The 12,824-nt window shown below is 46.2% G+C and overlaps 1 protein-coding gene across 1 annotated transcript in view; it reads left to right on the top strand.

Annotated features, from left to right (window-relative positions):
* The first annotated feature begins 127 nt into the window (after positions 1-127).
* LOC139556054 (translocating chain-associated membrane protein 2-like) overlaps positions 128-12,824 on the top strand; it is a 19,533-nt gene continuing 6,836 nt past the window's right edge. Inside the window, exons 1-5 of the mRNA XM_071369543.1 lie at positions 128-582; positions 2,616-2,679; positions 7,437-7,546; positions 8,652-8,768; positions 8,879-8,937. Coding sequence (XP_071225644.1) covers positions 376-582; positions 2,616-2,679; positions 7,437-7,546; positions 8,652-8,768; positions 8,879-8,937 — 557 coding nt within the window. The 5' untranslated portion in view covers positions 128-375. The remainder of the gene's footprint in view (positions 583-2,615; positions 2,680-7,436; positions 7,547-8,651; positions 8,769-8,878; positions 8,938-12,824) is intronic.

The raw sequence follows: 12,824 nt of genomic DNA, 5'->3' as shown, positions 1-12,824 counted from the left end.
AGTTTTAATTATTTGGTCTTTCATTGAATTCTGTATATACAAATGAATGTATGCATTATATTATTTTATATCTACATTAAAAGCAAATAAGTTATGTTATGCTTGTAGGTATTACATGGTAATGCATAGGTAATATGGGGTAATTTATGTCTTTATTTGTCCTTTGAAAAGAGGGTGATTTGAAAACAAGCTCGCTCATTTATTAATGCTAACTAGTTTTACATACAAATCATTTCAAACATTGTTGTTGTAAATAAGAAAATGCTTTGAAAGTTCTATAAACGTTGTGTACCATTCTGGAATTCTGAAGGAATTTCACTTCGCCTTCCCTTTAATGAGGATTTTTTTTTAAACTCCCCTTTTAAGAATGTGCACATGCGCAGAGCGGGGACACTGTTAACTTCTGAACTTCGCAGTCAGAACATTTTGGGGGAAAAAGTAGGAAAAAGTAATTCTGCTGAAATGGCATTCCGGAGGAGAAACAAGAGTTATCCCTTCTTCAGCCAGGAATTCTTAATACAAAATCATGCCGATATCGTCTTTAGTTTGGTCATTTTTATTCTCATTGGATTGATGTTTGAGGTGAGATGAATTCTGATTTAAATTTTTTCCCCTCGTCTCACTCAGCTGTAATTTTGTTTTGTGGGCAGGTCCACTATAAAATCAAACTATGATATATTCCAATTGCATGTGGCCTAGTTGAATTACATGTGAAATCGGTTGTAACAATGTGACTTTGTTGCTACCACTGTTGGCGACATCATTTTAATGTGTTGTGCAGGATGTGGTGGTGGTTGGCGAATACATTGTTGCAGTTTTTGTTACAATGCAACAGTGTTGTCTACTTAGGGTTACAAAGTAACAGTTTACCAGAATTTGTTTATCGTTTGTGTTCAAGTTGACAGCGATAAAGTTGAAGCGAAAGACACGACAACCTCTTTACAGCATAATTTCCTTAATCTCAACATCAGTCTGTAGGCTAGTTCATCTACGTTTTTGTCAGCTAAAACGGGACAAATTCCGTTTGAAATGTAAACGTTTTTGCATATGATTAACCCATTTAAAGTGTGTTGTCACTTTGTAAAATCAATTCAAAATTGACAATGTGGTACTTATTCATTTTGCATTGATGTTCAACTAATGAACTCGTTCGGTGTGTTTGACATCATCGAAAAGCTAATTTAAGGCACATCTAATTACCATACACGAATACATGTTTTATGCCATCCCGTTGCCAAATCCTTTTCGACTCCGGTAACGTTAGTCCGCTGTTAACTGCCACGTCTCAATCTTTGAGCGATGCTATTTTGCACTGAAAGAGTAGACGGGCTCGCTTTTCTATGCTCTTGACACCAATTGTGTTACATTATCTATTTGCGCCCTAGCTGTCATTTTAATTAAAGGACAAATGTAGGCCTAAAATTGTACCCCTTTGACTTCGTGGTTAGATACTTGAATGGTTCGACCAGAAATGGTCGTCATAGGATGATGAATTGGCACAGAAACACTTGCCGTAGTGTAATCCGTCAAAATAACAGTTATTGGTTCGTTTTGCAAAGTAATTTTCATTGCTGGGATTTATTATTTTTTAGCCTAGGCTCTTTAGGAGTCAATCCGGAATTGAATTTCCCTTCAGCGAGCTATTTTCTCCATGTGTTCCTATAGACTATGGAGGGTTTTTCCCTGAGTTAAACCAACACGTTTCAGAAAAAGAGTGAAACCCAATGTGTGAACATTTCATTCTCCATAGCCACGTAAACGAGATCCCCGCGCACATGGAATGTTGGCAACTTGTTAGTGCACTCCCCTCTGGAGTTTAGTCTACTGTAAAGTAGCGTCATCCCTTCTTCGTCAATGCAAGCCTTGTCATGCCGAGCCTACATGTTTTTTTTTCTCTTCCTACAGCACAGTCATACCTCGGCATTCCAATAGTGTGTGATTTCAGCCCTAAATTCAGGGTATTCCTGCATCTGCAGTAACCCCCCCAAGCATCCCATTGGTTCTTGCATGAACGCCATCTTGTGAGATTTTTGATATTCAGGATTTCCCCTGATTTGTGTACTGGAGTCCTAGCTAGCACACAGTGTCCTTCACTCCAGCCTGCCGAACACCTGCCCTCGCAGTCCTTGACAGAACTGTGGGAAAGCAGTGTCTGACAGGCGGGGGCAAACGACACTGTCTACTGTTGTTGTCCTAGCTAGCCACTGGTGTCGCCCCCCACCTTCTTCTGTGTGCATCCAACGCCACCTACTGTACTGGACCCCCCCCAACCCTCCTGTGTACCGGATTCCAAGTTTATAAAGAGGGGTTCCTCCAGATGCAGGAACACCCAGAATTGCAGGCCACATTTACACCCTTCTCCGGATTAATTTTCAAAGCACAACTTCAAATTATGCCCAAAAGTGGGAGGTGTTTGAGAAAGTAGCCATTTTTTGAAGCAGTTTGAGGGCAGAGAGAGACACACACACGTCCATTACCAGACTGTCTATATTTGGCAGTCTGTACTTGATTGCATTATAGAGTAGGTCATGCATAGACAAGTCACTTGGCAGTGTCAAGAAGTTAGTCAGACAAGATAGATTTAACCTAAATGTGATTATGGTTCTCTTTTCTAGGCAACAGCAAAGACTGCCATATTGTTTATTCAACCTCAGTACAACATCAGCACACTGTCACCAGGTTTGTGCCACAACCCCCATGCTACACTACCACAACCTCCATGCTACACCATACCACAACCCCCATGCTACACTACCACAACCTCCATGCTACACCATACCACAACCTCCATGCTACACCATACCACAACCTCCATGCTACACTACCACAACCTCCATGCTACACCATACCACAACCCCCATGCTACACTACCACAACCTCCATGCTACACCATACCACAACCCCCATTCTGCACCATACCACAACCTCCATGCTACACTACCACAACCCCCATGATACACCATACCACAACCCCCATGCTACACTACCACAACCCCCATGCTACACTACCACAACCCCCATGCTACACTATACCACAACCCCCATGCTACACTACCACAACCCCCATGATACACTACCACAACCCCCATGCTACACTACCACAACCCCCATGATACACCATACCACAACCCCCATGCTGCACCATACCACAACCCCCATGATACACCATACCACAACCCCCATTCTGCACCATACCACAACCCCCATTCTGCACCATACCACAACCTCCATGCTACACTACCACAACCCCCATGATACACCATACCACAACCCCCATGCTACACTACCACAACCCCCATGATACACCATACCACAACCCCCATGCTGCACCATACCACAACCCCCATGCTGCACCATACCACAACCCCCATTCTGCACCATACCACAACCTCCATGCTACACTACCACAACCCCCATGATACACTACCACAACCTCCATGCTGCACCATACCACAACCTCCATGATACACTACCACAACCCCCATGATACACCATACCACAACCCCCATGATACACTATACCACAACCCCCATGCTGCACTACCACAACCCCCATGCTGCACCATACCACAACCCCCATGCTGCACCATACCACAACCCCCATGATACACTATACCACAACCCCCATGATACACCATACCACAACCCCCATTCTGCACCATACCACAACCTCCATGCTACACTACCTCAACCCCCATGATACACTACCACAACCTCCATGCTACACTACCACAACCCCCATGCTGCACCATACCACAACCTCCATGCTGCACCATACCACAACCCCCATGCTGCACCATACCACAACCCCCATGATACACCATACCACAACCCCCATGCTGCACCATACCACAACCTCCATGCTGCACCATACCACAACCCCCATGCTGCACCATACCACAACCCCCATGCTACACCATACCACAACCTCCATGCTACACTACCACAACCTCCATGCTACACCATACCACAACCTCCATGCTGCACCATACCACAACCCCCATGCTGCACCATACCACAACCCCCATGATACACCATACCACAACCCCCATGATACACCATACCACAACCCCCATGATACACCATACCACAACCCCCATTCTGCACCATACCACAACCCCCATTCTGCACCATACCACAACCCCCATGATACACCATACCACAACCTCCATGCTACACTACCACAACCCTCATGATACACCATACCACAACCTCCATGCTACACTACCACAACCCCCATGCTACACCATACCACAACCTCCATGCTACACTACCACAACCTCCATGCTACACCATACCACAACTTCCATGCTACACCATACCACAACCCCCATGATACACTATACCACAACCTCCATGCTACACCATACCACAACCCCCATGATACACTATACCACAACCTCCATGCTACACCATACCACAACCCCCATGATACACCATACCACAACCTCCATGCTACACCATACCACAACCTCCATGCTACACCATACCACAACCCCCATGATACACTATACCACAACCCCCATGCTACACCATACCACAACCTCCATGCTACACCATACCACAACCTCCATGCTACACCATACCACAACCCCCATGCTACACCATACCACAACCCCCATGCTACACCATACCACAACCCCCATGCTACACCATACCACAACCCCCATGCTACACCGTACCACAACCCCCATGCTACACCGTACCACAACCCCCATGCTACACCGTACCACAACCCCCATGCTACACCGTACCACAACCCCCATGCTACACCGTACCACAACCCCCATGCTACACCGTACCACAACCTCCATGCTACACTACCACAACTTCCATGCTACACCATACCACAACCTCCATGCTACACCATACCACAACCCCCATGCTACACCATACCACAACCTCCATGCTACACTACCACAACCTCCATGCTACACCATACCACAACCTCCATGCTACACCATACCACAACCCCCATGATACACTATACCACAACCCCCATGATACACTATACCACAACCCCCATGATACACTATACCACAACCCCCATGCTACACTACCACAACCCCCATGCTACACTATACCACAACCCCCATGCTGCACTACCACAACCCCCATGCTACACTACCACAACCCCCATGCTACACTATACCACAACCCCCATGCTACACTATACCACAACCCCCATGCTACACTATACCACAACCCCCATGCTGCACTACCACAACCCCCATGCTACACTATACCACAACCCCCATGATACACTACCACAACCTCCATGCTACACTACCACAACCCCCATGATACACTATACCACAACCCCCATGCTGCACTACCACAACCCCCATGCTACACTATACCACAACCCCCATGCTACACTATACCACAACCCCCATGATACACTACCACAACCCCCATGATACACTATACCACAACCCCCATGCTGCACTACCACAACCCCCATGCTGCACCATACCACAACCCCCATGCTGCACCATACCACAACCCCCATGCTACACTATACCACAACCCCCATGCTACACTATACCACAACCCCCATGATACACTACCACAACCTCCATGCTACACTACCACAACCCCCATGACACACTATACCACAACCCCCATGCTGCACTACCACAACCCCCATGCTGCACCATACCACAACCCCCATGCTGCACCATACCACAACCCCCATGCTACCCCATGCTACACTACCACAACCTCCATAATACACTATACCACAACCCCCATGCTGCACTACCACAACCCCCATGCTGCACCATACCACAACCCCCATGCTGCACCATACCACAACCCCCATGCTGCACCATACCACAACCCCCATGCTGCACCATACCACAACCCCCATGCTGCACCATACCACAACCCCCATGCTACACTACCACAACCCCCATGCTACACCATACCACAACCCCCATGCTACACCATACCACAACCCCCATGCTACACTACCACAACCCCCATGCTACACCATACCACAACCCCCATGCTACACCGTACCACAACCCCCATGCTACACCGTACCACAACCCCCATGCTACACCGTACCACAACCCCCATGCTACACCGTACCACAACCTCCATGCTACACTACCACAACTTCCATGCTACACCATACCACAACCCCCATGCTACACCATACCACAACCCCCATGCTACACTATACCACAACCCCCATGCTGCACTACCACAACCCTGTTGTCATCAACGCATTCCTAGCTGTAGCCTACGTTTGTGTATGACCAGTGTCCCTTGTTATTCATTATGCCTCCCTGTTCTTCATTGTCTGTCCGTCCGTTTGTCCTCCCGTCCGTCCTGTTTGTCTGTCCATCCGTCCTGTTTCTGTCCTCCTGTCTGTCATTCCGTCTGTCTTCCCTTCCGTCCGTCCTCCCGTCTGTCTTCCCTTCTGTACGTCCGTCCGTCTGTCCGTACGTCCTACCGTCTGTCTGTCCGTCATCCTGTTTGTCCGCCCTCCTGTCTGTCCGTCCGTCCGTCCATCCGCCCTCCTGTCTGTCCGTCCGCCCTCCTGTCTGTCCGTCCTGTCTGTCATTCCGGCTGTCCTCCTGTCTGTCATTCCGTCCTTCCGTCTGTCTTCCTTACGTCTGTCTTCCCGTCCGTCCGTCCTTCCGTCTGTCTTCCCTTCCCTTCCGTCTCTCTTCCCTTCCCTTCCCTTCCGTCTGTCTTCCCTTCCCTTCCGTCCGTCCTCCCGTCTGTCTTCCTTTCCCTTCCGTCCGTCCTCCCGTCTGTCTTCCTTTCCCTTCCGTCCGTCCTCCCGTCTGTCTTCCCTTCCTCCCGTCTGTCTGTCCATTCTCCTGTGTGTCCGTCCGCCCTCCTGTCTGTCCGCCCTCCTGTCTGTCCGTCCGCCCTTCCTCCTATCGGTCATCCTTTCTGTCCGTCCGCCTGTCTGTCTGTCCTGCTTGTCTGTCTGTCCGTCCGTTCTCCTGTCTGCCATCCTGTCCGTCCGTCCTCCTGTCTGTCCTGTCTGTCCATCCTCCTGTCTGTCCATCTATCATCCTTTCTGTCTGTCCTCCTGTCTGTCCGTTCTCCTGTCTGCCTGTCCGTCCGTCATCATGTCTGCCTGTCTATCGGTCTTCCTGTCTGTCGGCCTGTCTTGTCTGACTGTCGGTCTTCCTGTCTTGTCTGTCTGTCCGTCCGTCCATTCTCCTGTCCTGTCGGTCTTCCTGTCTGTCGGTCTGTCTGCACGGTCTTTCTGCCCGTCCTCCCGTCTGTCTGTCGGGTCTTCCTGTTTCTCTGTCTGTCTGTCGGGTCTTCCTGTTTGTCTGTCGGGTCTTCCTGTTTGTCTGTATGTCCTCCCTCCTGCCTCTCTGTCCTCCCTCCTGCCTGTCTGTCTGTCCTCCTGCCTGTCTGTCGGTCTTCTTGTCTGTCTGTTCGTCCTTCGGTCCGTCTGTCCAGAGGGAGAGGTGACGTTGTACCAGTACGGCTGGCAAGACTGCACCACCATCCTCTTCTATTTCTTCATAACCATCATCCTCCACGCCGTGGTGCAGGAGTACGTCCTGGATGTAAGTACTACTGAGACCCACTGCATTTTGGGTATTAGTGTTTTTGTATCCCCTAGATCATTTTTTCTAAGTAGGGTGCAAAGGTTCCCAAAGCAACAGCCAAGGCACTCTGGCATCTTAACTGTCTGTCAATTGAAACCAATATATGCTAAACTATTACAGGCTGGAGTCAATGGGGGCTAGGCGGGGTGGCCCGACTTATTGATACAATGGTAGGGAAACACAAGTGGTAAAATGGAGATTCAGGTCTGAGTAGAAGAGCACCCTTTTTAAGCACAGATGTAGGATCAGTCAATCATTACATGAACCATTTGAAGTGGACATGCGAAACTGACCTTAGATCAGTGTCAATTGGGCCTACTCCAGACAGACTCCTCAGGAGGTCACAAGGTCAAATTGAGTTATCTTTCTGTCTGCTCTCCTAGACAACTTGCAGGACACAGGAATGTAGCCTGTGCTCGTATCCACAAAGCAGTGCTGATTTAGGATCTATACCATTATATTCTTTATTCATTATGGCAAAAATTCTAAAAGGCAAAACTGATCTTAGATCAGCACTCCCACTCTAAGATGCTTTGTGGATACGGGCCCTGATCCCAAATCTGTTTGGGCTATCTTGCTAACTCCTAATGTTTAGCAAGACCGTGACCATAAGAGTTGGCCAGACGACACAAACAGATCTGGGACCCGGGTAACAGGAATGAGATTGTTGGGATTGTTATTATTTTCCTCTCTAGCTCCATACTCAAGTGTGTTTTACAATGGCTTAACGCTTGAACGGCATGTCTCTGCTCAGAGGGGTGTACTACAAAGCAGCATATGGAGTTAGCCAGCAAAGTTGTCAACATTTTCTGATATAACTCTAATTTATTTAACAAACAAAAAGACATATCTAGGTTTAGCTTTTTTTTAATGAACCATAAAATCAGTAGTTATTTCTGTTATGGAAGTTAGCTGGCTAACTCATTGATCCTGCTTTGTAGTAACCCCTCAGAAGGGCTTCAGAGTGGCTAAAAATACCCATCTTGTTTGTAGGTCATTTTATTTTTGTACACTTCATTTGTATAATGTTGACATTTTGCAGCTCTTTTTTTTTCGTTGTTAGAAAGTGAATAGGCGCCTCCATCTCTCAAAAAGCAAGAACACCAAGTTCAGTGAGTCAGGCCAGCTGTGTGTGTTTCACCTGGTGTCCAGCGTGTGGAGTTTCTACATACTTATAACAGTAAGAAACGCATGAATGCACACAAAACACATACGCAGCCACACACACATTGTGTAGTGTTAGGTCAAATCTTCATGAACAATTCCACTGTCTCCCTTGTCCCTTTGCAGGAAGGATACGTGTTTCACCCAAGCAGCCTTTGGGAGAACTACCCACATGTCCACCTCCGGTATGATGACTCAGCACTAAACAGGGACTGCATCTGAAATGGAATAGCAGACTACTCTTAACCAGGACCTGTAGGGTAGTTCCAGTGATTTTTATATATATATATATACAGTGCTCTCGGAAAGTATTCAGACCCCTTGACAAAACACATTTTGTTACATTACACACGTATTCAAAAATCTATTAAATAAATAAAAAATCCTCATCAATCTACACACAATACCCCATAATGACAAAGGGCTAACAGGTTTAGATTTCTTTTGCAAATGTATTAACAATTAAAAAATGGTACCTTATTTACATAACTATTCCAACCCTTTGCTATGAGACTTGAAATTGAGCTCAGGTGCATCCTGTTTCCATTGATCATCCTTGAGATGTTTCTACAACTTGATTGAAGTTACCTGTGGTAAATTCAATTGATTGGACATGATTTGGAAAGGCACACACCTGTCTATATAAGGTTCTGCAGTTGACAGTGCATATCAGAGCAAAACCAAGCCATGAGGTCGAAGGAATTGTCCGTAGAGCTCCGAGACAGGATTGTGTCGAGGCAGAGATCTGGGGAAGGACACCAAAACATTTCTGCAGTATTGAAGGTCCCCAAGAACACAGTGGCCTCCATCATTCTTAAATGGAAGAAGTTTGAAGACTCTTCCTAGAATTGGCCACCTGGCAAAACTGAGCAATCGGGGCAGAAGGGCCTTGGTCAGGGATGTGAACAAAAACCCGATGGTCACTCTGACAGAGCTCCAGAGTTCCTCTGTGGAGATGGGAGAACCTCCCAGAATGTCAACCATCTCTGCAGCATTCCACCAATCAGGCCTTTATGGTAGAGTGGCCAGATGGAAGCCACTGTTCAGTAAAACGCACGACAGCCTGCTTGGAGTTTGCCAAAAGACACCTAAAAAATCTCAGACCATGAGAAACAAGATTCTTTGCTCTGCTGAAATCAAGATTTAAGTTTTTGGCAAGAATGCAAAGCCTCACATCTGGAGGAAACCTGGCAGCATCCCTACAGTGAAGCATGGTGGTGGCAGCATCATACTGTGGGGATGTTTTTCAGCGGCAGGGACTGGGAGACTAGTCAGGATCGAGGGAAATATGAACGGAGCACAGTATAGAGCGGTCCTTGATGAAAACCTGCTCAGGACCTCAGACAGGATTGAAGGTTCACCTTCCAACAGGATAATGATGCTAAGCACACAGCCAAGAGAGCGCAGAAGTGGCTTCTGGACAAGTCTCTGAATGTCCTTGAGTGACACAGCCAGAGCCCGGACTTGAACCTGATTGAACATCTCTGGAGAGACCTGAAAATAGCTGTGTAGCAATGCTCCCCATCCAACATGACAGAGCTTGAGAGTATCTGCAGAGAAGGATGGGAGAAACTCCCCAAATACAGCTGTGCCAAGCTTGAAGCGTCGTACCCAAGAAGACTCTACAGTCGTGGCCAAAAGTTTAGAGAATGACACAAATATACATTTTCACAAAGTCTGCTGCCTCAGTTTGTATGATGGCAATTTGCATATACTCCAGAATGTTATGAAGAGTGATCAGATGAATTGCAATTAATTGCAAAGTCCCTCTTTGCCATGCAAATTAACTGAATCCCCAAAAAACATTTCCACTACATTTCAGCCCTGCCACAAAAGGACTAGCTGACATCATGTCAGTGATTCTCTCGTTAACACAGGTGTGAGTGTTGATGAGGACAGGGCTGGAGATCACTCTGTCATGCTGATTGAGTTTGAATAACAGACTGGAAGCTTCAAAAGGAGGGTGGTGCTTGGAATCATTGTTCTTCTTCTGTCAAACATGGTTACCTGCAAGGAAACACGTGCCGTCATCATTGCTTTGCACAAAAAGGGCTTCACAGGCAAGGATATTGCTGCCAGTAAGATTGCATCTAAATCAACCATTTATCGGATCATCAAGCACTTCAAGGAGAGCGGTTCAATTGTTGTGAAGGTTTCAGGGCGCCCAAGAAAGTCCAGCAAGTGCCAGGACCGTCTCCTGAAGTTGATTCAGCTGCGGGATCGGGGCACCACCAGTACAGATCTTTCTCAGGAATGGTAGCAGGCAGGTGTGAGTGCATCTGCACGCACAGTGAGGCGAAGACTTTTGGAGGATGGCCTGGTGTCAAGAAGGGCAGCAAAGAAGCCACTTTCCAGGAAAAACATCAGGGACAGACTGATATTCTGCAAAAGGTACAGGGATTGGACTGCTGAGGACTGGGGTAAAGTCATTGTCTCTGAATCCCCTTTCCGATTGTTTGAGGCATCCGGAAAAAAGCTTGTCCGGAGAAGACAAGGTGAGCACTACCATCAGTCCTGTGTCCTGCCAACAGCAAAGCATCCTGAGAACATTCATGTGTGGGGTTGCTTCTCAGCCAAGGGAGTGGGCTCATTCACAATTTTGCCTAAGAACACAGCCATGAATAAAGAATGGTACCAACACATCCTCTGAGAGCAACTTCTCCCAACCGTCCAGGAACAGTTTGGTGACAAACAATGCCTTTTCCAGCATGATGGAGCACCTTGCCATAAGGCAAAAGTGATAACTAAGTGGCTCGGGGAACAAAACATCGATATTTTGGGTCCATGGCCAGGAAACTCCCCAGACCTTAATCCCATTGAGAATGTGTGGTCAATCCTCATGAGGCGGGTGGACAAACAAAACCCCACAAATTCAGACAAACTCCAAGCATTGATTATGCTAGAATGGGCTGCCATCAGTCAGGATGTGGGCCAGAAATTAATTGACAGCATGCCAGGGCGGATTGCAGAGGTCTTGAAAAGAAGGGTCAACACTGCAAATATTGAGTCTTTGCATAAACTTCATGTAATTGTCAATAAAAGCCTTTGACACTTATGAAATGCTTGTAATTATACTTCAGTATTCCATAGTAGCATCTGCCAAAAATATCTAAAGACACTGAAGCAGCAAACTTTGTGGAAATTTATATTTGTGTAATTCTCAAAACTTTTGGCCACGACTGTAGGCTGTAATCGTTGCCAAAGGTGCTTCAATAAAGTACTGAGTAAAGGGTCTGAATACTTATGTAAATGTAATATTTCAGTTTAATTTAATACATTTGCAAAAATGTCTAAACCTGTTTTTGCTTTGGCATTATGGGGTATTGTGTGTGGATTGATGAGGGGGGGACTATTTCATCTATTTTAGAATAAGTCTTAACGTAAGAAAATGTGGAAAAAGTCAAGGGGTCTGAATATTTTCCTCATGCACTGTATATATACAATAGATGACTGATAGGGGGCGCTGTGATTTTTGGTTATTTCACCTTTATTTAACCAGGTAGGCCAGTTGAGAACAAGTACAACTGCGACCTGGCCAAGATGAAGCAAAGCAGTGCGACAAAAACAACAACAGAGTTACACATGGGATAAACAAACGTATAGTCAGTAACACAATAGAAAAATCTATGTACAGTGTGTGCAAAAGATTAGGGAGGTAAGACAATAAATAGGCCATAGTGGCGAAATAATTACAATTTAGCAATAACACTGGAGTGAATAGATGTGCAGAAGATGATGTGCAAGTAGAGATACTGGGATGCAAAGACCAAAAAATAAATAAATAACAATATGGGGATGAGGTTGTTGGGTGTGCTATTTACAGATGGGCTGGGTTGTAGCCACCTTGCTTCCATCTTGGCACTCCTCCATTGTAATTGTTTTTTGTTTTGGAGTATATAGAAATGCATTAATGTCTACATTGGATTTTGCCACATGTATTTTATTAGACACCTTAATGCATACTTTATATTATGTCAGCTAAACACGTTAAAAATTAAAACAAAAACATTTTCCTTAAAGTATAATTTTGAGATGACTAATGTTACTGTCGCCACTACAACATACTTAAATA

This window comes from Salvelinus alpinus, chromosome 27 (assembly GCF_045679555.1).
Source record: "Salvelinus alpinus chromosome 27, SLU_Salpinus.1, whole genome shotgun sequence".
In the NCBI taxonomy this organism is placed as follows: Eukaryota; Metazoa; Chordata; class Actinopteri; order Salmoniformes; family Salmonidae; genus Salvelinus; species Salvelinus alpinus.
Note: the sequence above shows the minus strand (reverse complement) of the source record. Positions and strands in the feature narration are given on the sequence as shown.